Source organism: Phyllopteryx taeniolatus, chromosome 17, assembly GCF_024500385.1.
Source record: "Phyllopteryx taeniolatus isolate TA_2022b chromosome 17, UOR_Ptae_1.2, whole genome shotgun sequence".
NCBI lineage: Eukaryota > Metazoa > Chordata > Actinopteri > Syngnathiformes > Syngnathidae > Phyllopteryx > Phyllopteryx taeniolatus.
In genome coordinates, this window is record NC_084518.1 from 3,716,684 (window position 1) to 3,741,341 (window position 24,658).

At 42.1% G+C, this 24,658-nt stretch overlaps 2 protein-coding genes across 3 annotated transcripts in view; one reads left to right on the forward strand and one right to left on the reverse strand.

Moving 5' to 3' along the window:
• The window catches only part of cltca (clathrin, heavy chain a (Hc)), a 40,446-nt gene extending 25,501 nt beyond the window's left edge, over positions 1 to 14,945 (forward strand). Inside the window, exons 15-30 of the mRNA XM_061750720.1 lie at positions 2,872 to 2,997; positions 3,089 to 3,231; positions 3,730 to 3,964; positions 4,047 to 4,169; positions 4,230 to 4,375; positions 4,486 to 4,669; positions 4,760 to 4,952; positions 5,575 to 5,732; positions 5,818 to 6,090; positions 6,390 to 6,707; positions 7,167 to 7,298; positions 7,919 to 8,029; positions 8,106 to 8,276; positions 8,374 to 8,595; positions 11,846 to 11,921; positions 13,829 to 14,945. Coding sequence (XP_061606704.1) covers positions 2,872 to 2,997; positions 3,089 to 3,231; positions 3,730 to 3,964; positions 4,047 to 4,169; positions 4,230 to 4,375; positions 4,486 to 4,669; positions 4,760 to 4,952; positions 5,575 to 5,732; positions 5,818 to 6,090; positions 6,390 to 6,707; positions 7,167 to 7,298; positions 7,919 to 8,029; positions 8,106 to 8,276; positions 8,374 to 8,595; positions 11,846 to 11,921; positions 13,829 to 13,944 — 2,727 coding nt within the window. The 3' untranslated portion in view covers positions 13,945 to 14,945. The remainder of the gene's footprint in view (positions 1 to 2,871; positions 2,998 to 3,088; positions 3,232 to 3,729; positions 3,965 to 4,046; positions 4,170 to 4,229; positions 4,376 to 4,485; positions 4,670 to 4,759; positions 4,953 to 5,574; positions 5,733 to 5,817; positions 6,091 to 6,389; positions 6,708 to 7,166; positions 7,299 to 7,918; positions 8,030 to 8,105; positions 8,277 to 8,373; positions 8,596 to 11,845; positions 11,922 to 13,828) is intronic.
• Positions 14,946 to 17,795: 2,850 nt separating this feature from the next.
• On the reverse strand, positions 17,796 to 20,338 carry ptrh2 (peptidyl-tRNA hydrolase 2). Of its 2 annotated transcripts, none has more exons than XM_061750722.1 (2): positions 20,175 to 20,338; positions 17,796 to 18,433 (listed from the first exon to the last, which is right to left on the reverse strand). In XM_061750722.1, the coding sequence occupies exon 2, from the start codon at positions 18,424 to 18,426 to the stop codon at positions 17,890 to 17,892; it is 537 nt and encodes a 178-aa protein (XP_061606706.1). In that variant the 5' UTR covers positions 18,427 to 18,433; positions 20,175 to 20,338; the 3' UTR covers positions 17,796 to 17,889. The 2 variants fall into 2 exon arrangements, with proteins under 2 accessions (XP_061606706.1, XP_061606705.1); XM_061750721.1 differs by lacking the exon at positions 20,175 to 20,338 and adding an exon at positions 18,905 to 19,223.
• Positions 20,339 to 24,658: the final 4,320 nt, after the last annotated feature.

Sequence of the window (24,658 nt, forward strand, 5' to 3'; positions counted from 1 at the left end):
TATCGAAGTCTGCTCTCTCTGACTTTGGCTGTCCCTCTGAGCTCATTTTCTAATTTGATCCAACCTGGTCACTCCTAGAGTGAACCTCAACATCTTATTTTCTGCCACCTCCAGCTCTACTTCCTGTTATCTCTTCAGTGCCACTGTTTCCAATCCGTACATCATGGCTGGCCTCACCACTGTCTTATAAACTTTGCCCTTCAACCGAGCAGAGACTCTTCTGTCACATGACACCTTCCTCTACCCGTTCCAATCTGCGTGGACCCGTTTCTTGCTCTGGACTGTTGACCCCAAGTATTTCAAGTCCTCCACCCTCACTCTCCCCCCTCAATCCCTCTAACCCTTTTCTCCTTCTTAAGTGTCCAACCTGGCATACAGGTCATCATATGCCTCTTGTTTGGCCTTTGCCCTACCTCGCATCTCAATGTATTCCTTTCTCCTCTCCTCGGTCCTCTGTGTCCCATGTCTTATGTAGCTAACCTCTTGTATGATTTCCTGTACTTTGGGATTCCACCACCAAGTCTCCTTCTCTCCTTTCCTGCCAGAAGATACACCAAGTACTGGCTGTCATGGTCCAGTCTTCTGGAACCTCCTCCTGTCCACCGATAGCATGTCTCACCTCTTCCCGAAAATCCGCAAAACACTCTTCCTTTCTCAGCTTCCACCACATGGTTCTCTGCTCTGCCTTTGTCTTCTTAATCTTCTTCCCCACCTCCAGTCATTTTACACAGCACCATCCTATGCGGTCTAGCCACACTCTCCCCTACCACTACCTTACAGTCAGTAACTTCCTTCAGATTACATTGTCTGCACAAGATGTAATTACCTGCGTGCTTCTACCTCCGCTCTTGTATGTCACCCGATGTTCCTGCCTCTTCTGGAAAAAGGTGTGCACTAGAGCCATTTCCATACTTTTTGCAAAGTCTACCACCATCTGTCCCTCCAAGTTCCTTTCCTGGATGCCGTACTTCCCCATGACTTCTTCATCACCCCTGTTTCCTTCACCAACATGTCCATTACAATCTGCATCAATCACGACTCTCTCTGTCTGGGATGCTCAGAATGACTTTGTCTAGCGCTTTCCAGAATTTCTCTTTCACCTCTCTGTTACATCCTACCTGTGGGACATAGCCACTAATCAAATTGTACTTAACACCCTCAATTTCAAGTTTCAGCCTTACCACGCGACCTGATACTCTTTTCACCTTCAAGACATTCTTAGCAAACTCTTCTTTTAAAATAACCCCTACTCCATTTCTCTTCCATCTACACCATGGTAAAATAATTTCAACCCTCCCCCTAAACATCTAGCCTTACTGCCTTTCCACCTGCTTTCCTGGACACACACTACATCAACCTTTCTCCTAATCACCATGTCAACCAACTCCTGAGATTTTCCTGTCATAGTCCCAACATTCAAAGTCCCCACATTCAATTCTAGGCTCTGTGCTTTCCTCTCCTCTTTCTGCCAAAGAACCTGCTTTCTACCTCTCAGTCTTCAACCCACAGTACCTGAATTTCCACCGGCACCCTGCAGGTTAACTGGGGCGGGCGTTGTTAACCTGGGCCACGACCGATCTGGTATGGAATTCTTTAGATGAACGCTCATTTGTTTGGCAAAGTTTTAAGCTGGATGCCCTTCCTGCCGCAACCCTCTGCATTTATCCGGCCGGGCTTGGGACCAGCCTACAGTTTGCACTGGCTTGTGCCCCCCATAGGGCTGCATTTAGTGAGTTACATATGGACAAACTATTTAATTCCTAAATTAATAATTTAATTCTTAGAGCTATTTTTATAAAGTGCATTACTGTAGTATGCTAGCTTGCTTGTTAAAGTGTTGCACACATTTTGGTGTTTTAGAGGGGCTGGAATGTATTAATGGAATTTTAATTCATTTCAATGGGGACAAAATTTGAGTGTTTTGAGTCACAAGTGTGGTCAAGGCACTACTGTACTACTTTTTCAACCTTTTTTTTGTCATTTAGCCTCTCGCATCGTTCATATTATAGTCTTGAAAGTGTATTTGAACTCTGAAGCTCTTGATGATTGCACTAACTCTCAAAAGCTCTTTGTTTTCGTTTTGGTCGCAAGTATTCAATCAGTTATTCTGACAGCAGTAAATTATTTTTTTGTGCTTTTCCTCTCTTGTCCTTTGAATGGCAGGACATGTATCAGGTAAATCTCTCTCTCCACTATAGTAAAGGATCTCTCCCTATTTTGTTATAATCCCTGTTCTCTAGTATGAGGCAAAGGATTGAAACTGGGATTTGTATGGAGGTGTATATACTCATACACCACCAGTTCATCCACACACGGATGCAACAAGTGCTCGCATATCTTTAGTTAGTCCTAGCTAGCCGTCCTTTACTATGACTGCAGTCAGTGGTGAACCAGCTAGTTTTCTGTACTCCTTATGTGAATAAAGATTTGTGGTTTTAGTGTATAGTCCTGCAGTAGGAGCCTCAAGTCTGTGCTGCATGTTATGGGATTATACAAATTGTGCAATCCCAGTTTGTTAATCCTCCGTGGGTCGGTGCAGTGTGTCAGCACACTAGTGTATTGTGATTCAGAGGACCGGCATTGGCCTTTTATTTCTCTTATTTATAGAAACAGCTACTACTAGGACTCTTTGTTGTAGTTGCAAGCCCTGCCTCATTTGATACTGCATCAAATAAGTGAATCACTTGAGCTGGGTTTGAGATACCTAATCAAGTTTGATGCAAACATTGCGATGCATTTAAATATCATTGTGCACGATTCAGTGTAGTAGTAAGACAAAAACCCTTCAGGCTCTGGACTGGTGTTATGGGTTGGTTCCAGGTGCAATAAAGCACCTTTTTTCCCCCCTCTCTTGCTTTGTGTCATGAACAGGAAGCCAAACTGACCGACCAACTGCCGCTCATCATCGTCTGCGACCGTTTCGACTTTGTCCACGACCTGGTCCTGTACTTGTACCGCAACAACCTGCAGAAGTACATTGAGATCTATGTTCAGAAGGTAAGGCTCAGAAGACAGTTTAGATAGGACATCATTGCAGGTACTTTATGGCCTCGTAATGCAAACTAAAGCGTTTGCGTCTGCATTTTAGGTGAACCCAAGTCGTCTGCCTGTGGTGGTCGGTGGTCTCCTGGATGTGGACTGCTCAGAAGATGTCATTAAGAGTCTGATTCTTGTAGTCAGGGGACAGTTTTCAACTGATGAACTGGTAGCTGAGGTGGAAAAGAGGAACAGGTAAAGCAATGCTTGTGCCAAACCACAACATGAAGAAAAATATTGAGATTCACCTTAATTTGTTGATTAATCATCATAATGGGTTGAACTGGACCCTTAAGTACTGTCTTAATCTTAATTATGCTTTGTACCAAGACATTTTGGACAATTATTGCTTCAGTTTTGTGGGACAGGTTTGGGGAAGACGAGGTGACGCATGTAAAGACCTCCGTGGATTTCCTACTGAAACAAGGCGTATGCTAAAATCCAGAAAACATTGTATGAGCAAAACTTCTAGATGTATGAATCCAAGCACATTTCTTTTGCACTTCCCAATCAGCGTGGACTTGAGCGTCCATGTTGGAGTATCCAACCCCTCCCTGTTCTCGCCCCCATTTAGATATGCCCTGCACCTGAGATTCCCCTCTGTGATCGTGAACTGTGAATTGTGAACTTATCCCTCGCAGCGAACATCACACTGTTACTATTGTTTGTGTTCACTGTTTTTTTTTTTTAAAGATTGAAGCTGCTGCTGCCATGGCTGGAGTCCCGCATACACGAGGGCTGCGAGGAACCAGCTACCCACAATGCCCTGGCCAAGATCTACATTGACAGTAACAACAACCCTGAACGCTTCTTGAGGGAAAACCCATTCTACGACAGCCGTGTGGTGGGAAAATACTGTGAGAAGAGAGACCCACACCTGGCCTGTGTGGCCTATGAGAGGGGGCAGTGTGATCAGGAGCTGATCAATGTGAGACTTAATTTCTTGATTTGCTTGGCTCTTTTCCAGCCTTTTTCTGATATTCTTAATAAAAGTATTTCTTTCCACACAGGTTTGCAATGAGAACTCACTGTTCAAGAGCTTGTCTCGTTACCTGGTGCGGCGCAAAGATCCTGAGCTGTGGGCCAGTGTGCTGCTGGAGACCAACCCTTTCAGACGGCCGCTTATTGACCAGGTATTCACATAGAGACTTTCAATGTCTTTTCTATATCTTCAAGCTTTTGATGTCTCTCAGGTGGTGCAGACAGCACTATCAGAGACCCAGGACCCAGAAGAGGTGTCAGTCACAGTCAAGGCCTTCATGACTGCTGACTTGCCCAACGAGCTCATTGAGCTGCTGGAGAAGATTGTGTTGGACAACTCCGTCTTCAGTGAACACAGGTGTTTACTTGCAGCATCTAGTGATCCATATTTCTTTTCACCAAATGTTATCAAGATCAAATGTCAAAAATAATGTGCTGCAAGAATGTGTCTACGACTCTTGCCTGTAGAAATCTGCAGAATCTGTTGATCTTGACGGCGATTAAAGCTGACCGCACACGTGTGATGGAGTACATCAACAGACTTGACAACTACGACGCTCCCGATATTGCCAACATCGCCATCAGCAATGAGCTGTTTGAGGAAGCGTTTGCCATTTTCAAAAAGTTTGACGTCAACACATCGGCCGTTCAGGTGAGTCGTTATTTGCTGCAGGTAGCTCTCTATTGCAAGCATTTAAGTTTTATTTTCTTTTAAACCTTGCTATCCGCTCTTTCTCTCCAGGTGCTCATTGAACACATTAGCAACCTGGACCGGGCCTATGAGTTCGCAGAGCGCTGCAATGAACCGGCTGTGTGGAGCCAGCTGGCCAAGGCTCAACTCCAAAAGGGTCTTGTCAAAGAGGCCATAGACTCCTACATTAAGGCTGACGACCCCTCTGCATACATGGAGGTGGTGCAGGCTGCCGATAAGAGCGGTAAGTAGAGCGGTGTGCAGATTTTTCAGCAAACCTCACTTTACTCCAAATCCTATCTAGATCATTAACAGTAATCCCTGAGCGTGATGCCATCTGGTGGACAGATACATTAAATAATTCTTCAGGTGCTTTTTGAAACAGTCCACAAACTCGGCAAACCGAGAGGGAGGGCATTTTAAGGGATTAAGTACAACCGTTCCAAAAGATTAATCACCATGTGTTGGCCAGTGGCAGGTGCAAGAGACCATTAGTAAATTGGGATTATAGACTTTAAGCGTCTAAGTCAGCGGCCTGTTGGGTGGGGAATTTTGAGTGGAATCATGTTGGCAACAGAGATCCAGGGAAGAGAAAATGTCTGTTAAATTTGATATTAACAGAACTCCTGCGTGAAATATGCTTTAGCTTCAGTTGGTCAAGTACTTTTGCTATAGATTTAAATTGTTTAACAGGTTTTCGTTAAGACTTAAGTCAATCGTCAGGATGGCAAATATCAGAATATTTTAAATTAAAATGTGAATGTGTGTCTATTACCTTTAGGTTGTGAAAGTCACAAGAATGATCTCTTTTCATCTCACAAAGGGGAATTGTTTCCAAAATGACCCTATACTGTGTTGTGTTTTAGGTAACTGGGAGGACTTGGTCAAATTCCTCCAGATGGCACGTAAGAAGGCCCGCGAGTCCTACGTGGAGACGGAGCTGATTTTCGCCTTGGCTAAAACCAATCGCCTAGCCGAACTGGAAGAGTTCATCAACGGACCCAACAATGCTCACATTCAGCAAGTAAGCTGTGCTCATTTTGCCAATGTGTGCTGCCTGCTCAAAACTCAAAAACGTTCTCATTATATTTTTATTTATAATCTCATAGGTCGGTGACCGATGCTACGACGAGATGATGTACGATGCTGCTAAGCTGTTATACAACAACGTCTCCAACTTTGGTCGCCTGGCTTCAACCCTCGTGCACCTCGGGGAGTACCAGGCTGCCGTAGATGGCGCTCGTAAGGCCAACAGCACCCGTACCTGGAAGGAAGTCTGCTTCGCCTGCGTAGATGGTCAGGAATTCCGACTGGCTCAAATGTGCGGCCTCCACATAGTGGTGCACGCTGATGAACTGGAAGAGCTAATTAATTACTACCAAGTAAGACTGAGTTCTGTTTCTGTAATATGCCGAAGCTCATTAACTGAAATGACACTTTTAAATTCTAAAATATCATTTTCCATGAATTTTCAATCAAATAATAAAGCACATATCTTGATTAAGATATCAAATTAGTCATTATTTACTCCTGATTTGATTCATTTCTGTTCAAATTGGTAAAACATCTGAAATCTGAACTGAATTCGGAAGCGTCTGCATTAAAGCCCTTGATGTGGCTGTATGGTCTCCTCTACGACTGGTGGTCGAATAAATTTACATGACAACATCTTCCCCCACAGGACCGTGGTTACTTTGAGGAGCTGATCACCATGCTTGAGGCAGCTCTGGGCCTGGAGCGTGCACACATGGGCATGTTCACAGAGCTGGCCATCCTTTACTCCAAGTTCAAACCCCAGAAGATGAGGGAACACCTTGAGCTCTTCTGGTCCCGAGTGAACATCCCCAAGGTCCTGAGAGCAGCGGAACACGCACACCTGTGGGCAGAGCTGGTTTTCCTGTACGACAAGTATGAGGAGTACGACAACGCCATCATCACCATGATGAACCACCCAACAGATGCCTGGAAAGAAGGACAGTTCAAGGACATCATCACTAAGGTATATTAGGGATGGGTTTTTGACTAACGTTACTTGAAAAATTAGTTGCGTTCTTGAGTATCTTTACATTTTTATTTTGGAAAAGACTAAGGAAAGTGTATTGGTTTCTCAGATCATTATTCCAAGAATATACTTTAAAAAAAGTCATGTCTTCTTTTGACGACAACTGTTTTGACTGAATCAGCAGTGCCTCTGCTTGGATGTGTACTCCATTTTGACTCAACTGCTTCAAGACACAAGTCCACGCAATTGACAAAGTGCTCAATCAGTTAATCAAGAAATAGATTGTCATCCTTAAACGCTTTTATACGAAGAAATAGATTATTGCGCCGTCCTTAATCGCTCCTGTACGATTATGATTGGAGTCGAATTGTAATCCACATACCCTGCATCTTATTGTCATCCTTATTCTCGCGAGATCGTAGTTTCTTTAACTTCTCTCTCTGTTAACCTGTTTAGGTGGCCAATGTTGAACTGTACTACAAAGCCATCCAGTTCTATTTGGAGTTCAAGCCCTTGTTATTGAATGATCTGCTTATAGTGCTGTCTCCAAGACTGGACCATTCTCGTGCTGTCAACTTCTTCAGCAAGGTACACTTCTACTTTCTCACAATAACCAGGTTTTACTGCTCTTGTGTGGTGTGGTCGAGGTGACCAACACAGCACCGACAATCGTGTACCAGGACTTGATCTGTCACACCCACCTTGGTGCCGCAGGGCATCCAAAATGCAGGAAAATACAGAGAGGAAAAGTAGAACAAAAAATGGAAGAAGCTAGGCTATCGTTTAACTTGTCTGGTAACTACATCGTGGTTGCAATCTCTGCTTCTTATTTTTATAGTGGTGAATGACTGGGAGACACGTTCTACACACACTCAACACAACCAGTTGATCCCTTATTTGTGTCTGCAACATAGCGGTCTTCAGGTCACTTTCTAATTGGCTACCCTTACATTTCACGTCAGAATCAGTCAGTGGATTGGGCAACCTCTGTGTTGACCACACTCGTGAAGATTTTGAAGTTTGTGGTTGTCTGCCCTGACCATTTTCCGAGCATATCGGCGCACACACACACACACACACAACAGCAAAATCTACACACACACCCCACACAACAGGAACCTCACTCAGGATAATCTTTCAAATATGAGGGACTACAGGGGAGGTAAAATGTTCATGTTGGGTTGGAGACAGTGATGTTTTTCCCACAGGTGAAACAGCTGCCATTGGTCAAGCCATACCTGCGCTCAGTGCAAAACCACAACAACAAGTCAGTTAATGAAGCACTTAACAACCTCTTCATCACAGAGGAGGACTATCAGGTGAGCAAGCTGCTATGTCATTGGCCTTTTTGATGTCATTTAGATTCATGAATCATATTTTAAATGTCACACTCAGGCTTTAAGGACATCAATCGATGCCTATGACAACTTCGACAACATCTCGCTGGCCCAGCGTTTGGAGAAGCATGAGTTGATTGAGTTCAGAAGAATTGCCGCGTATCTCTTCAAGGGTAACAACCGCTGGAAACAGAGTGTGGAGCTCTGCAAAAAGGACAGGCTTTACAAGGTCCCTTTCCACCATCATGTATCACCGATTCCTGATTTTTCTTTTGCATGTGTGCCTGACCTGTCCGAACTGCGCATATGCTGTGTGCTGCCTGCAGGATGCCATGCAGTACGCATCAGAGTCCAAGGACACAGAGCTGGCTGAGGAGCTGCTGTCCTGGTTCCTACAGGAGAACAAGAGGGAGTGTTTTGCTGCCTGCTTGTTCTCCTGCTATGACTTGCTGCGGCCTGACGTGGTGCTGGAGACCTCCTGGAGGCACAACATCATGGACTTTTCTATGCCATACTTCATTCAGGTCATGCGAGAATACCTCAGTAAGGTAAGTCATTTAGATTGTTTTTATATCACTGCAGGTCTTAGCAAATATAGATTTAAAAAAAAAAAAAAGAAAAAATGGTTTTGAAGCTGTCATTAAATAGTCCTAATCAGCCTGAACTGCATTTATTTAGTACAGTCGACACAGGTTGACTTCAAAGTTGTTGTAATTTCAAATTTTTCACATATGCAATAACGTCAGGTTAAAGATTATTTCCCTTGCATGTCACCATCATAAAATCTCAATTATATATTTTATTTATTTTTAAAATGGCATGTTGCACAAGAAAACACATTTACTGCTATCCTTACTGTTTTTCATGTGATTGTTTTATATTCAGGGCCTAGAAGTGATTTTCATACAAATATTTCTTGTAATTATGACATTTCAAGGTTGCGAATGGTGCACAATAAACTAGATTGTGCAACAGTGTAAGAATACGTGGTCACGCGGGATAAGAAGTCATGCTCATTTATTGCTCAATTTACTGTTTTTCATTTGATTTATTTTTATGGCCCAGAAGTGCCTTTCATACAAATATTTACGGTGACTATGACACATTCCGACTCGTACAAATATGGATTATGTCACCGCTGCAAGAACTAGGAACTCTATCATAAATTGAAGTCCCCTTTACATCAAACATAAATTAAAATTACTTTTCCTCACTGTAAGACTGTCATGAGTAGTGGAAGGCGTTTGCAGAGCTAGAGTCACCAAATACCCGTTCATAGATATTAGATTAATTAATAAAGCTTGTTGGTGATAATGAGTTAAGTCGGACACATTCCTATGCTGCAGTAATTTTTTATTTCTGGTTCCATGGATAAGCTCACTGGTACCCTTGTATGATTGCATTACAAAGTAAAAAGAAAAAGCAAAATCCACTTGTGGAGTTAATCCTTTTGAATCTCGCTTAGCAGAATTCTCAAGATTTGTTTGACTTTTGAATCATGTTTTTCCAGAAAATGTTGGTTGAATTTATATTAAAAAAAAAAAAAGTACCACTTTCAAGGCAATCAACTGCACATTGGTCATAAGTATGAAAACAGTAAGATCATAATTCAAATGGTGTTGCAGCGTTGACAACAAGGCTGTTTAGTTTTATTTATTTATTTGAGTTAGACAAGATGTGGGGTTTAATCTATCGTCTTCGGTATTGACATCTTATTTTTTTTTTTTTTTTTTTTTTTTTTTTGGTACAGCAAATATGAGGCTGCAGTCCGTACCAATTTTTAGGGAGACATTTAACTTTGTTTTCTATGCTACGAATCTTCTCTTGCAGGTTGATGCAATTAAGGAGCAGGTGAATGTTAATGCTGTTTTTAACAAAATGGGTGTGAGAACTGCAGCCCTTATGACGCATGGTTTTAGTTTGTGCATTGGAACGTTCACCATTACAGACAGTGTAGTCTCTTAAATGCCAGTTTAACACTATTGGGGATGCCATCTGCAGCCTCTTTTAAACGTGAATATTTATTGATTTGTGTTAATCTCAGCATGGTGCTGCACTGCAGCTCAAATTGTGCCACCAAATAAGTGATACTTGTACATGAGCCGCTGACGATGACACACAGAAATGCATCCCTGACATCAGCGCCATTATGTGATGTGGGGTTTAAAAATATAGGATTCTCAACACATTACGTTGGGAGTGTCAGGCAGACCAGTCTAGTTCTTGCAACAAAGCACACTGTTGTAACACATGCAGAATATGGCTTGGCATTGTCTTGCTGAAATAAGCAGGGATTTCCCTCAAAAAGACATTGCTTGGATGGCAGCATACAGGTGCTGGTCATATAATTAGAATATCATGAAAAAGTTTATTTATTTCACTAATTCCATTCAAAAGGGGAAACTGGAATATTCATTCATTACACACAGACTGATATATTTCAAATGTTTATTTTAATTTTGATGATTATAACTGACAACTAATGAAAATCCCAAATTCAGTATCTCAGAAAATTAGAATATTACTTAAGACCGATACAAAAAAATATATTTCTAGAAATGTAGGCCCAGTGAAAGGTATGAGCATGTACAGCACCTAATACTTCGTTGGGGCTGCTTTTGCCTGAATTACTGCAACAATGCGGCGTGGCATGGAGTCGATCAGTCTGCTCAGGTGTTAGGTTGCTCTGATAGTGGCCTTCAGCTTTTCTGCATTGTTGGGTCTGTCATATTGCATCTTCCTCTTCACGATACCCCATAGATTTAGATGGGGTTGAAGTCAGGCGAGTTTGCTGGCCAATCAAGAACAGGAATACCATGGTCCTTAAACCAGGTACAGGTAGCTTTGGCACTATGTGCAGGTGCCAAGTCCTGTTGGAAAATAAAATCTGGATCTCCATAAAGTAGGTCAGAAGCATGAAGTGCTCTAAAACTTCCTGGTAGACTGCTGCGATGACCTTGGACCTAAGGAAACCCAGTGGACCAACACCAGCACATGTCATGGCACCCCAAACCTTCACTGACTGGAAATGAAAATGTACCTGACTTGAGTGGGTTTCCTCGCCTTTGGTTTATGACCATACTAATGTTTCTAGGCAATGAATGGAGCACCATGAACAAGGTCATGCAGCGGTATAAAAATGTTGTAAAAAGCATGCTTTGTTACTGCTGTACTTACTAATTTTCATTTGATTGTTTTATATTTATGGCTTAGAAGTGTTCTTCGTTCAAATGTTTAATGTAATTGACTTCACTACTGCGTTAGGTTAGAGAGAGACTACAGCGTTCCAACTTATTCCTCGTACAAATGCAGGTCATGTCACCGCTGTCTCATCGTAAAATCGATGACTCACTGTAAGGGCTGTATATGGCACGCAGGCTTGATGTGGCGCCTCCAAACGTTTGATGGTTGACTGGCATGAGCATGTGTGACGGAATGCTCATCTATTGCGACACGGGCTGGTTTCTTTTGAGCCTGAGAAAAACCATACCCCCTTCACTCACCCTTCACCTACTGTCCACCCTAGTGACTCACGGCATGGGACAGCGCCTGTTATTGAAACAAACTGAATAGCAAACGCGTAATCAGTTTCCACCTGAAGATGAACTGAAGTTTATGGAGAAGAAATGTCACTTTTTGGCCAAATTTGCGGTGAAACCATACCATTCTGGATAACCATTTTCGACATTTTGGTCGGTGACATACTAAACTCTCATATGTTAGGTTTTGGTGTTTTTAACAAGTTTGTGTAGTTTGCATGTGGCACTCAGCACATTATTATTTTTTTTTCTTTTTAAGGTTGACAAGCTTGAAACCTCCGAGTCGCTAAGGAAAGAAGAGGAGCAAGCAACAGAGACGCAACCCATTGTCTATGGTAAGTCTTAATCCTCAATTCTCATTTGGACAAAACAAAAATTTCCTCACTGTGTCCTACATCCACATTGTATGAACAAAATGATTTTTTTCATGATCCAGACGACTTATGCATTGTCCTTCTTCGAAATTCCACATTTGTCCAAAATATTTCCCTCTGAATTTGAAAGACTTGAATTTTTTCTATTTATTTTACAATCTAAAACTACTCCCAGGTGTCTTCTCATTTATGTGACATGCTTTAGTCAAAATAGCAGGCACTCCAGAGACAAAATGATGGACACCACAGGGGGGAAGAAAGAAAAAAATCACCATGGACATGTCTTGTTCTCTAGATAGCCGTCGCCTGCTAACCCGCTTGTTTTGTCTGCAACGTAATAGCTATGTCGTCAAAACCTTGGCTGCTACTCTTCATATCTGGGAACAATTTGGGTTCAGCGCAACGCCCTCTGGTGGACTATTTTCCTGAATGTTCATTCCCATGCAAGGGATGCATGGAAGTATAAGAATAGTGACCTTTACACCTTAAAGGAGCGTTATGTTTATAATTTTCCAAAATACAGTGAATACCTTTTTATCTCTGGGAATACGTTAGACATACTCTCATACGTTATAGACCTACTCTCAACTGCTGAAAATCCATAATAGAGAGCTCATCTTAAAGTTTTACCCCTCCCACAGGCTTCAACACATTAAAAAAGTGTTTTAATAAGTTTCAAAGTATCCTTTGATGGTATTAGTAATAAGATGAGTTGTACTTTTTAAATTATTTCGTTCGCACTCTGCTCCGCACAGTTAGCCAAATAAGAGGCAAAGTGTGCTTGCTTCAAGCTGCTTATTTGTTACTCCCAGTTGAAGTTCACTGTAAAACTGACACACAAAAGTGAATCAAACATTGTACAGTCCCACCAGAAAGTATTCACACCTTCACTTTTTCCACATTTTGCCATGTCACAGACTTATTCTAAAGCTGATTTGAGTGTAGTTTTCTTTAAAAATAAATAAATAAATACATCTACATAAAATATCCCATAATGACAAAGTAAAGCACCTTTGGCAGCAATCACAGCCTCAAGTCTTCTTGGGTATGTCTCTATGAGCTTGGCACACCTGTTTTGGGGCATTTTCTCCCATTCTTCTCTGCAGATGCTCTCCAGGTCAGTCAGGTTGGGTGGGCAGCCATTTTTAGGTCTTTCCAGAGATATTCAAGTCTGAGCTCTGGCTGGGCCACGCAAGGAGATTCACAGGCTGCTCCTGAAGCCACTCCTTTATCATCTTGGCTGTGTGCTTTGGGTCATTGTCGTGTTGGAAGGTGAATCGACGCTGTAGTCTGAGTTCCAGAGAACTCTGGAGCAAGTGCTCTTGAAGAATTTCTGGACTCGTAGCCCAGTTTCTGCAACAGAAAAACAAAAACAGTTTTAAATAAAACTGGAAAACATTCTAGTGGCACTGTATATTTAAACCAAAAATGTTTAACCAAACTAGATTTCATTGAATGAAAGTAAAAAGGCTTAATGCTAACATATAATATGAAACGCCATAGACGGACTAACGGAAATTAGCACGGATGTTACGGTAATTATAAACTTAAAACGACTATTACTTTCACACACATGGAGCAGCAACACATAAAACAGAGCATACAACAATGCTAAAAGGCATACAATCTTTCTGGGAAACTGCAAAATGTGGTACTACAGCCTGTTTACTGCAAAAACCCATAAAATGCATTTTCTTCAAAATCTTTCATATAGTGGGGTGCAAAAGATGAACTGCAAGCTAGTGGGGAACACTGTCCCTTCTCAAACGGGCACACCTTTATATGTACTTTGAGTACAAATGAGGTGAAGGCTGAAGACATTTTCCCACCCTGCTCATTATGAGCCCTCTCTGATGTGTATTTTGCAGGCACACCCCAGCTGATGCTGACAGCGGGCCCCAGCGGACCCGTGGCCCCCCAGCAAGCGTACGGCTACGGCTACCAGGCGCCGGCCGCCGCGCCAGGATTCAGCTACGGCATGTAAAGATTCCCCCTTGCCCTTCTGTCCACATGTTGACAGCTACTTATCCATCCATGGCCCACAGTCATGACTTCACAAGACCATCTTTATCACTCGCCCTCAACACGGAATAAACTAGGGATCATACAAAGAAACCCCACCCCTTTTTCTACTTTTCACCCTCACAAGCTTTCATGGATCTTTTTTTTTTTTTTTTTTTTTTTTTTCCCCAAAGATTTAATCACAAAAGAATCAATTCTCACATTCCGTAATGACTTGATTAATTTCTTCTATTTTATTTGAATGGTAATGTGGTTTATGTAAAATAGGGTGGGCCGGGGAAGAGCTAGTTCTCTTCAGTTGTGAAGTTTCTGATTTGCACTCAGTAGTGAGAAGAAATTCATGTCGACCCTTTTTCCTATTCGTGAATGTGTGAGCAGCTTCCTGACTGTAAAATGCATTTAATATTGTATCACAAAACCCGCTTGTGCGCCTTCCCTTTTGATCAAGTGTCCACCGCAGTCCGGAAACACTACATTGTCCCAGTCACGTCCCCACAAAACACTTTTTCAGGGCCGATTGTCAAAGGAGAGCATTTTAAGAGAAGGTCGACTCTTTCCACTCTATGCAGGACTTTGTACATCCAGACGACATGCCATTGTGCTTTAAATGCGATCAAAACGTGGGACCAGTCCAACTCAGGAGGGAAGCAGACCTATATTGCGCCCTCTGTATGCTGCAGGTTGTTTCTGCACCTTTTAGTCTGGGTCACTGCAGAGATCCTCTTGTTGGTTCAGAATCGTCACAGGACTTGTGGTAATTTGAAGTATATATATAGATATATCCAAAATTTGCATCTATACAGAAAATCATGAATTCCTTTTTGAATTTATAATCCTGCCTAAGTTATCCACGATTGAAAATTGTGCACTTACGATACTTGATTGTGCATAATCAGGATCATAATAAATGAAACGGCGGTTTTGTTTTCCACTAAAAATAAAGGCTTCTGGTTTGTCAAAGTGGTTTTTTGTTTTTTTTTGTCTTAAATGCGGAGCGGAAAAGGACCCCCTGTATACGGAAAGGGTAGACCATTTCCCAGCTTTTATTTATTACAATTTTGACTACATGCCAACAAACAATGTCATGAAAAGGGGATACACAGGTTATTTTCAGACCAAAGTTTAAATTTTACAGTGCAGTTTGAGAATCAATGAACTAGAAAAGTAATGCTCGTACGTTTCACACCAAGTACCACCATAATGGCCAACATTAAAATACATTCAAACTTATTTACAGAGGCTGAGGTTTTAGTCCTAAAAAGCACATTTACTGTACTCAAATACAACTGGTGTACTTGAGAAATTAAAAAAACAAAACTTTCATAGCTAGAAGCCTGATTGTATTTCGTGTCAAGTTTAATTGTATTTAATTCAGTGATTCTTTCGTGTACCGCTAATTGTACTCGTAACACATTTTGAGAATCACCGAACTAGAGCACTATAAACTCCGTTTACAATGAAGTTTCATTGCTACGTGTCAGTGTAACCTGAATTTGTACACGTCAGTAACGCAGTTTATGGTAATATTACGTAATTGGCCTGAAGTTATTCTGTTATAGGTTCAGGAATTTTGTTACGTGATTGGCCAGCCATTACGTTATGGGCCTGTTACATTTAAGGGCAAATTTATTACGTTATGGGCCGATATGTTGCGAGTTTCTACAACACTTCCAGGCCATATATATAATATAATATATAATATATATATATATATTCTATTATATAATATATATATTGTTATATAATATATATATTATTATTATATAATATATTATATTATATAATATATTATATAATATATTATATAATATATATATATTATATTATATATTATATAATTCATAATATATATAATGAATTATATATATTATGAATTATATAATATATATATTATATATAATATATATATATTATATAGGCGGCACGATGGACGACTGGTTAGAGCGTCAGCCTCACAGTTCTGAGGACCCGGGTTCAATCCCTGGCCCCGCCTGTGTGGAGTTTGCATGTTCTCCCCGTGCCTGCGTGAGTTTCCTCCCACATCCCAAAAAACATGCATTAATTGGAGACTCTAAATTGCCCGTAGGCATGACTGAGAGTGCGAATGGTTGTTTGTTTCTATGTGCCCTGCGATTGGCTGGCAATCAATCCACAAGTCCACACAGGCAGGACTGGGATTTGAACCCCGGTCCTCAGAACTGTGAGGCAGATATGCTAACCAGTCGTCCGATGTGCTGCCTAAATATCAAACGAATGGAAAAACTTAAGTATAGTGGTGAACCCTGATCAGTATATTTTTGAAAAACTAATAATAAAAAAATCATAAAGCACGCGAGAGCATCTTGGTGACTATCATCTAAGCACATTCACTGCAACTGATGGCTTTCGAAGTCAAATATCCGTATGAACTGGGAAGGCTGGCAGTCAATGAGTTTTAACAAATGTAAGCAATTAGGAAAGCAGTGGTCCGCGCGCCTGCCTCACAGTGCTGAGGTTCAGGGTTTGAATCTTTGCTCAGGCCTTCTTTTGTGGATTTCATGTGCTCCCTGTGCTTGGGTGTCCAGAAAAATTCTGAGATTCTAAGTAAGTTAACCAACGAATGAACAATTGGTTGTCAAGTTACCCTCGAATCAGTCAATGAAATATAGTCAAATTCCCATCCCTAATTTAGGATCAAGAAACTTGCATGGAATACAAAGCTTTTATTTCTAACACCCAAATGAATATTCCTGCAGCAGTATAAAATCATGTTAAACACTAAATACACAAAATGATTTCCCCCCGCCCCCCAATCTATATTTGAATACAGTGTTAGGTCTTTGGTTGAATGCAAGACAGGCCAAACAAGTGCATGACAATAAATTTGAAAATGATGGAAAAAATATATTTCACTAATAATTACTAATTAAAAAGTAAAACTTGTTAGAAATTCCCTTAGATCTAGTTTTTATTTTTTGGATTCAATCTAATATCTACCCCCAAATCCACCATTTTCAGAAATTGGGATGTTACAATGTTTAATATACTGTAAGAATTGGCATTCTGAAAAGTATTCACCCAAGTGTTTAACGAATCTGTACAATCTGAGCTTCGCTTTTTGGACCACTGAAATACATCGGTCTAATTTATTGAGATGTACCTGTCGTCGGAAGGATTTTATGCAACAGCTCACCTGAGGAGGAATATGTGGACTACACTAAGTCTGTGACGAAAATTCCTTTTAAAAACTAAATGCATCACGAGTGGCCGCAACATTCTGCCTTTAAAAGGTAATGCTCCAAAACTGTGAAGAGTATTCATGGTTGCAGTTTGGAGGGGGGCAACAGCATGCGGTCAAGAGGTTCTGGGTTCAAATCGTGACCCCAACTTTCATATGTGGGGTTCGCATGTTCTCTCCCGACTTCCTCTGACATTCTCAAAAGTCATGTTAGGTTTGTTGAAAACTAAATTGTCCATAGGTGTATGAATGGTACTAAAAACAATGTCTGTCCATCTATGTCTACGCGCAGGAGGCGGGGTACACCCTGAACTGGTTGCCAGCCAATTGCAGGGCACATAGAAACAAACAACCATTCGCACTCGTATTCACACCTGCGGGCAATTTGGAGTCTTCAGTTAACCTAGCGTGCATGTTTTGGGGATGTGGGAGGAAACCCACGTAGGCACGGGGAGACCATGCAAACTCCACACAGGCGAGGCAGGATTTGAACCCGGGCCCTCAGAACTGTAAGGCGGATGTGCTTACCTGCGCATTCGAGATATTTATCTCATGGCTAATGTTATTGCACATAACCTGTACAGGTAATTCCAGAATGTAATTGCATTTCCTTTGTATTAAACATTGACATTACAAGTTGTTACAGTATAGAAGCTGTATATGGGACATTCATCTGAAGAAGAGGGAGCTTTAATAAAGCTTCAAGCCTCCACTGATGCTGTCGAGGAGCTCAGTCGGACCGGGACCGATGCTGAGCACTGTGCGGGAGCCGGCGGCGACTTGTGTCCTGCCCGCATCCTGGATCAGGCTCACGGGCAGCCTCATCTCCTTGGCGACCTCCATGAGCTGAACCAGGGTGTCCTCGTCCGGGGCCTTGACCACCACTTTGGACTGGCCGTAGGACTCCCACATTTTGAGGAGGTCCGGGTTTCTGCGCTGCACCTGTTTGAAGGCCGCCACGGCCGCGTGGGAGCACTGCACCGCCACCTTGCCCTTGGTCATCTTCAGGTCGCTGCGGATCACCAGGATCATCTTGTACTCCCCTCCGTCTTCTACATGCGTCACTTCGCTCGAGCCCAACGCCACGGCCGTCATCAGACCTTTGGGGGACGGACCCAAGTAAGCACGCAGCTGCCAACCCAGGAAGAGCCCGCAGCCCAGTCCGGCGGCGGCGCCCACGCCCAACGGACTCTTGAGCATGTCCAGTGGACCCTTGAGCATGTCCATGTTAAACCTGGGGCAAATCAAATACATCAAAATGACACAAATGGTCATCTTTGCACTTACAATTGGGGTTGCAAAAATCTTTCTAGCTGCCTCCTGGGATTTAACCCAAAATGTACACAATTGAAGTTGGCTCATTTTAGGTAACTTAAATACACTTGAAAGTGTATTTCAACATCATCCCGATTCAAATAACCCGATTTCATGCAAGTACAGATGAATATGAAAAGTTGATTGCCATAAAGAGATGAGCAAAACCGTAAAGGCTTGACCTGAGGGAAAATGCATTATCGTTTGCATTTTTTGGGGGGAGTGGGGGTAAATTGGAGTTCTGTAGTACATTTCATTTTTTATGGGTAGGGTCGGTTGAATGATGAGTTAAATGGCAAAAACCCGATTGTTCAATAAATTCCTGGAAACATGCTTCGATTTTGCCGATTTCCCCTGGAATTTGAGCGCCAACGTTGCGACCCTTACTCACAGTTGACTCCAGTACATCTTGCGTTCGTCGGCTGAATGTCACGCTTATATTGTCATTGTCGAGATGTCATTTGGAGGTTTTTCCGTGAGACCGCGGCGGCACGACTTCATTTACGGTCGTCGGCTCCCGAACGTATCGCCCCGTGAGCGCCTCCCAACATTTCGTCAGCCGCGCGTTTCTCTCCATGACAATGGCGCTGACGTTCGCCTCGCTCCTTTGGATAAATGCAACAACGCTTTGGTCACAACATTTAGTCGAAAGGTTTTGCAAATCCGCTCCGTGAGCCTCTTCCGCTTTCTTTTGGAGTCCTAGAGAAATGCGTGACCGCCACCTAGCGCACCGGAGAGGTCATCGCATTTGTAGTAAGTTGGTGCCCTGAATTGTAGTTCCTGGCACAAGTCGAACGACTGTAATGTTTTTGTTTTTTTTTCTTCTTCCCCAGTTCCACTTTCGGTCTCCTCGTCAACAAATAAACCTTAAAAGTAAATTACTGTGCTGCACTAGTAGCACTGCTAGGCCCAACTAGTAGGCATTTGTCATGCACTATAGTAGCTTCCCATTTCTTCAATATCCAGTTTATGGTCCACGTACTCGTATGCGCTTTGTTCTCACTAGTAATACGTACGCAGTTCATCGTGCTAGTACAGTGACTAGGGTGCACTCGTAGAACCACCGTGTGTCACTAATACACTATACTAGTGACACACGGTGGTTCTACTACTATTCTACTACTTGTGCCGCTTTGTACCTTCTATTATGCAATTCGACCTTACTAGTAAACTACTGTGCTGTAACTCGTAACACACTACAAGGCCCAACCCGTAGGCATGTGTCACACACTAGTAGCCTCATAAATGCTCAAACGGCGAGATGGAATCATGTTTGAGCATATATTTGATATCCATCGTAAGGTTGCTGTATTTGTCCACTCTCTGTTCTCACTAGTAGGACAACTACATTATTATTTATTAGTGAAGCAAAACAGTGCACTAGGCACGCAGTTGTCAACTATCAAAAACTTTTAGTGTTGAGTACTATTGAGAGATGTGTTGCAGGGTATACACTGTCGACATATAGCTAGGGACAAATGTACAGTATGATTGAGGTATAAATTATGGACAAATACACAATATGGTATAATTATAAATGATAGACAAATGTACAGTATGAAACAGAGGATAGCCAAAGGTCGAGGAAAATACCCCCAAAACATACAATGAACCACGCAGGAGGGTGAACGGCCCATGGTTGGAGTGAGAGGCGTACACACCTGTTCTCATACGCGGCTGTTCTCGCCACCCTATGCGGCGACTTTCTGTCCGTCCGCACTGGGCAAGAGAAAGAAGTGCAGGTGTTCAGGAGGAGTAGGGGCCTTGCCGGGCCTCTCGCGGTCGTCCCCGCCAAAGTAGTTCAGTACTGGCAAAGGGGAAGGCAAAGACTACCCTCTACTGTCTGGTTGAACGCATTGTAAGATGCTGCACATTCCGTATTTTGTCGCGCATATTTCACTTCAGGCCAATCACAAAACCTGTCTTATGGATCACCCTTTTTTTCTGCACTCAACACGATATAGCTGCAAGCTCTAGATATCTATTAAGGGTCTATAATGTTTTTTTCTCCAGGTTACTCCGGTTTCCACTCACGTTCCAAAAACGCATGTTTAAGTGGAAATTCTTTTTATGACCACAACAGATTTAGATTTGATTTTTTCCCCCCCCCTTTCTTGTTGTTTTGCCACCGATTTCCTTGAATGTGTCTTGAATTGTTTTTGTGAAATGTGTTTTTGTTATGTGACACCCACCGAGGACTGACTAGTCTCCCGACTGCTCCAGGGCAAGTGATCTGCTTGTTTGTAGAACTTCTCTCTGGTGACTTGTGCCAGCCCGAATGATGAACATTTGATCTTCTTTTATGTTTTCTCGCAGCCTGCTCTGTCCCCGCAACCCTGCCAACGGCAACAAATTGTTTCGCTTTGAATTTGTGCCACATCTCCACCACCCCATTGCAACATCCTGAACTCTATAAAGTTCAGGTACAGCGCACAGTTCTGATTTGCTAGTTCCCCTGTATTGCCACCGTGGCTCCCAAACAAGTTGATGTAACATTCCAAACCTATCCGCGTATCTACCAGTCGCATTATTGTGCCACGTCTGATTTGATTCATACATTCAAGTGTTCCATGCTTATCTCTTTGAACTGTGCAAGCTTTTTGCCACCCATTAAATCTCTCATCCTGGACTTTCTGTGCTCTGTATTAGCTTTCTTCTCTCTCTCTCTCTCTCTCTCTCTCTCCCTCTGTAGCTGTCTTTTTCTCAGAGAGTTACTCAACAGGTCCGAGTTGTTTTGGTAGAAAGCAGTTGCGCAATCAAGAACTGGAGCCGTGCTCTTATGTCTCACACGCACGTTGACATGGATCTGTTTTCAATGCACGGACAATGATTAACAATGGATGAAGCGCATAAAATATACTTGTTGTTGATGTGTGTTTTTGGAGCGCACGAATCCACTTGCATGAAATGAATGAGTTGACAGTTCAAGCGGAGGCCCGTTTTAAGTGCCAGGAGCTTGCTTCCAAGGCATAGCATTGCAATAACACGCAATTCTAATGGGAGCATTTTGCCCACTCGGGATAACGCTACTCATTTATCATGATTACGAAAGTTTTTGGCATTGGAGGAACCTGTGGCCCGTGGGCCATATGCGGCTTGCGAAAGCTTTTGTCCCGGCTCACATGCAATTGTGAAAAAAAAAAAAAACAACAAGCGTCACGAGCAGAGTTATTGCAGCTACATATTTCTGCCATCTGTGGAGTTATTCAGAGTGGGTACTTAATTGCACACAAGATGTTTGACCTTGTGGAGTTATTAAAGTTCTGTATTTATGACGCGACCTCAGTGCAGTACACAGAGCTTGCCCACGCCTCCAAAATGTTTTTGATTTTGCAGCCCTTTATTACAACCAATAATGAGTATTGATCATTCACACACGTACTATAAAGTCTGTAGCACTGTTACACCGCAACAGCAGCGTGCAAAAATTATTTGTAGTACAAGAACAACAGTAACCACTGACAGTAGGTACTAACAAATAAGTTCCAATGTACCCAAAGAGATTATTGCATAAAAATAAGTCAAGTGGCTACTTAAATAATGATCTTACTTGAAACAAGGTGACAAAAATGGTTTAAACAACAAATATAAAGTAGAATAGTCGGGCCTTTGAATTGTGTAAAAATGTGCAAAAGCTTTAGTAAAAATGCATAAATAAAAATAAGCTATACACGAATCCAAACATGCCCTGAGATTGGCCGAAGATGGCTGGGATAGGCTCCGGCACGCCCGAGACTCGCGTGAGGAGAAGCGGTACGGCTCATGGATGGATGGATAATGCAAGCATTTAACTTTGTAGCAATGTTCTTGTTCAATACTCCCTGCTCTGTTGGGCGTTAATTGCTCGTGAACATCACCTCGTGGCTGCGGGGCCCGAAGCAGGCGTTTCGTTCGCTTTTGCCTTGGGTGCACACGAGCACTTTTCACAAGCGACTTCAAGTCATGAAACCATTTCTGGGTGCATTTACACACAATAATAAGTGTTAGCAAATACAGACAAATTGCAGGAACGTACTTTGACTTTTGAAGGTGCATGAGGTACATTGAGACCTGTGAGAGGCAGCGCAGGGTCGCAGGGTATCCAGACTGAAGGAAAATACAAATCATAGTAGAAGGAATATAAGGAGCTCAACTAGCGCTTAGTTTATCAGCTAACTACGTTGCACACCCAAACCTCTCCTTGTCATTTTTATTGCCAATTGCGATGAAGACACAAAGAATTTATTCGTGTCCGTCAACAGTGCGAGTTTTCGGTCAGTTCTTAATCGGGTCTGGTTCTGGTTCTCATCACAGTCACGGAGTCGAAGGATCAGTCAGTCAGTCAGTCAGTCTCAGTGTTGACCACACATATGAATTTGTCCTTATAAGTATTGAACGGGTTTAACATTTAGGATTGTCAAGTGACTGTTTGCTGAGCGGATTGGTGAGGGAAAATCACTCCCGTCACCCCCCACGCCACAGGATAATCATTCAAAAATGTTCAGATTAAGCCCAATTATTAGTAGCCTATGAATGTATGTACCCTGCTTTGGTGTTGCCCAAGTGTCTGTCCAATGTGTAGTTCAAAGTTTTGTTTGCAACTGGACAAAATGTGTAGGGAAAGTTTATTTTGAAATGGCCACAATGACAGCCTCTGATCCCATTTGTGCTTTTTATTCATTTATTTAACAAAAAAAATGTGAACTGGCCCCCGGGAGGTTGTTTTTTTCCACGAAAGCAAAAGGGGTATGAGACACTAGAGCTCCGCTTCCAGAGCCCACATGACGGAAACACGAGCGGGCGGGCCGGATCTGAAAGGCCCGAGCTCCGAATGTGCACAGGACCGACACTTCCACCAGATGGTAAACTGCATAGCTTCATGTCGGAGTCCCCACCTCGCTGCCCACTGATACATTCCTGAGAAACCTGTAGCGAGCAGCTCTATACACATGCACGCACGTGTTTCTCCAGAGGAAATCAACTTGTTGGAGGCCCATATTGCATTTGCTTTTCTTTGATTTTAATCTCTAACGACAGTTCACCACAGCACTTATTATTTATTGACACTCCCAGTTGATGTTTACTGGCAAACCTAACATAAAGCAAGAATTACACGTGTATTTAAAACAACTACATAGCTTTGCCTAAAAAAAAAAAAAAAATCAGTTTAGCTTAATGCTAACAAAAAATGTAAAATGCCATAGACAGGCTAAGGAATAGCATTGGCATCATGATGTTATAACCCTTCAAGAATAAAAAATCGCAAACCGTGGAGCAACACATGTACACAGACAATATAACAATACTCACAGCCAGGCATTTATTCTACATTTAATAATTACTGCAGCTTACTGAGTCAACTGTGAAACTCGTCTTTGTGTGTCTCTGTCCCGATTATACTGCCCCCAGGTGGCCACACCAGAAGGAGACGCACAAAGTTCACTGAATTGAAGCAACAAATGTGGCCAAAACTCTTTTCATTGTTGAAATTCTATTACTTATGTCATCACTGTATGTTTTTATAAAGTACAATATTAAAGAGTGACATTTTTCTCATTAAAAACACATTCCAAAAATGTGTGTGTTGTGGGTAGGCCGGAACAGATCAATGGTATTGCCATTGATTTCAATGGGGAGAGATGATTTGAGCGTTTTGAGTTCTGAGCATGCTACAAAACAAATTGAAGTGTATCACAAGACACTATTGTCTTTGAATAATAACACATGCAGTTGGTTGTAAGGTATACTGTAGCATTGTTATAATTTTAGCTGTGTAGACCTTCATCTTAAATTCAAGCTGATTCACAAAAATGAAAAAAATAATAAGAATTCAAAACAGTCACAAGGTATTTTAATAACTAAGCTAACACCAATCTGTACGTCAAACGACTCAATGCAGCTCTGCTTACCTTACAATGGCTTTGCCATAATGGCAGGGCACCCGTGGCGGATGTTGGTGTCAGACCATTGCTTGAGAGTAGCTCTGGATCTTCGCCCAGCCTACCAGATCATATCACAGCCCAATAATAATAATTTTTTAAAAAGCCCGTTATGATGTGAATGATTATTTACGCAACTGGGGAAGAAGTGCAGAACGGATAGCTCACAGAAATATTTTCAGAAATAGTTAGATACTATATACAGTACACTGTATTACTTGGTTGTT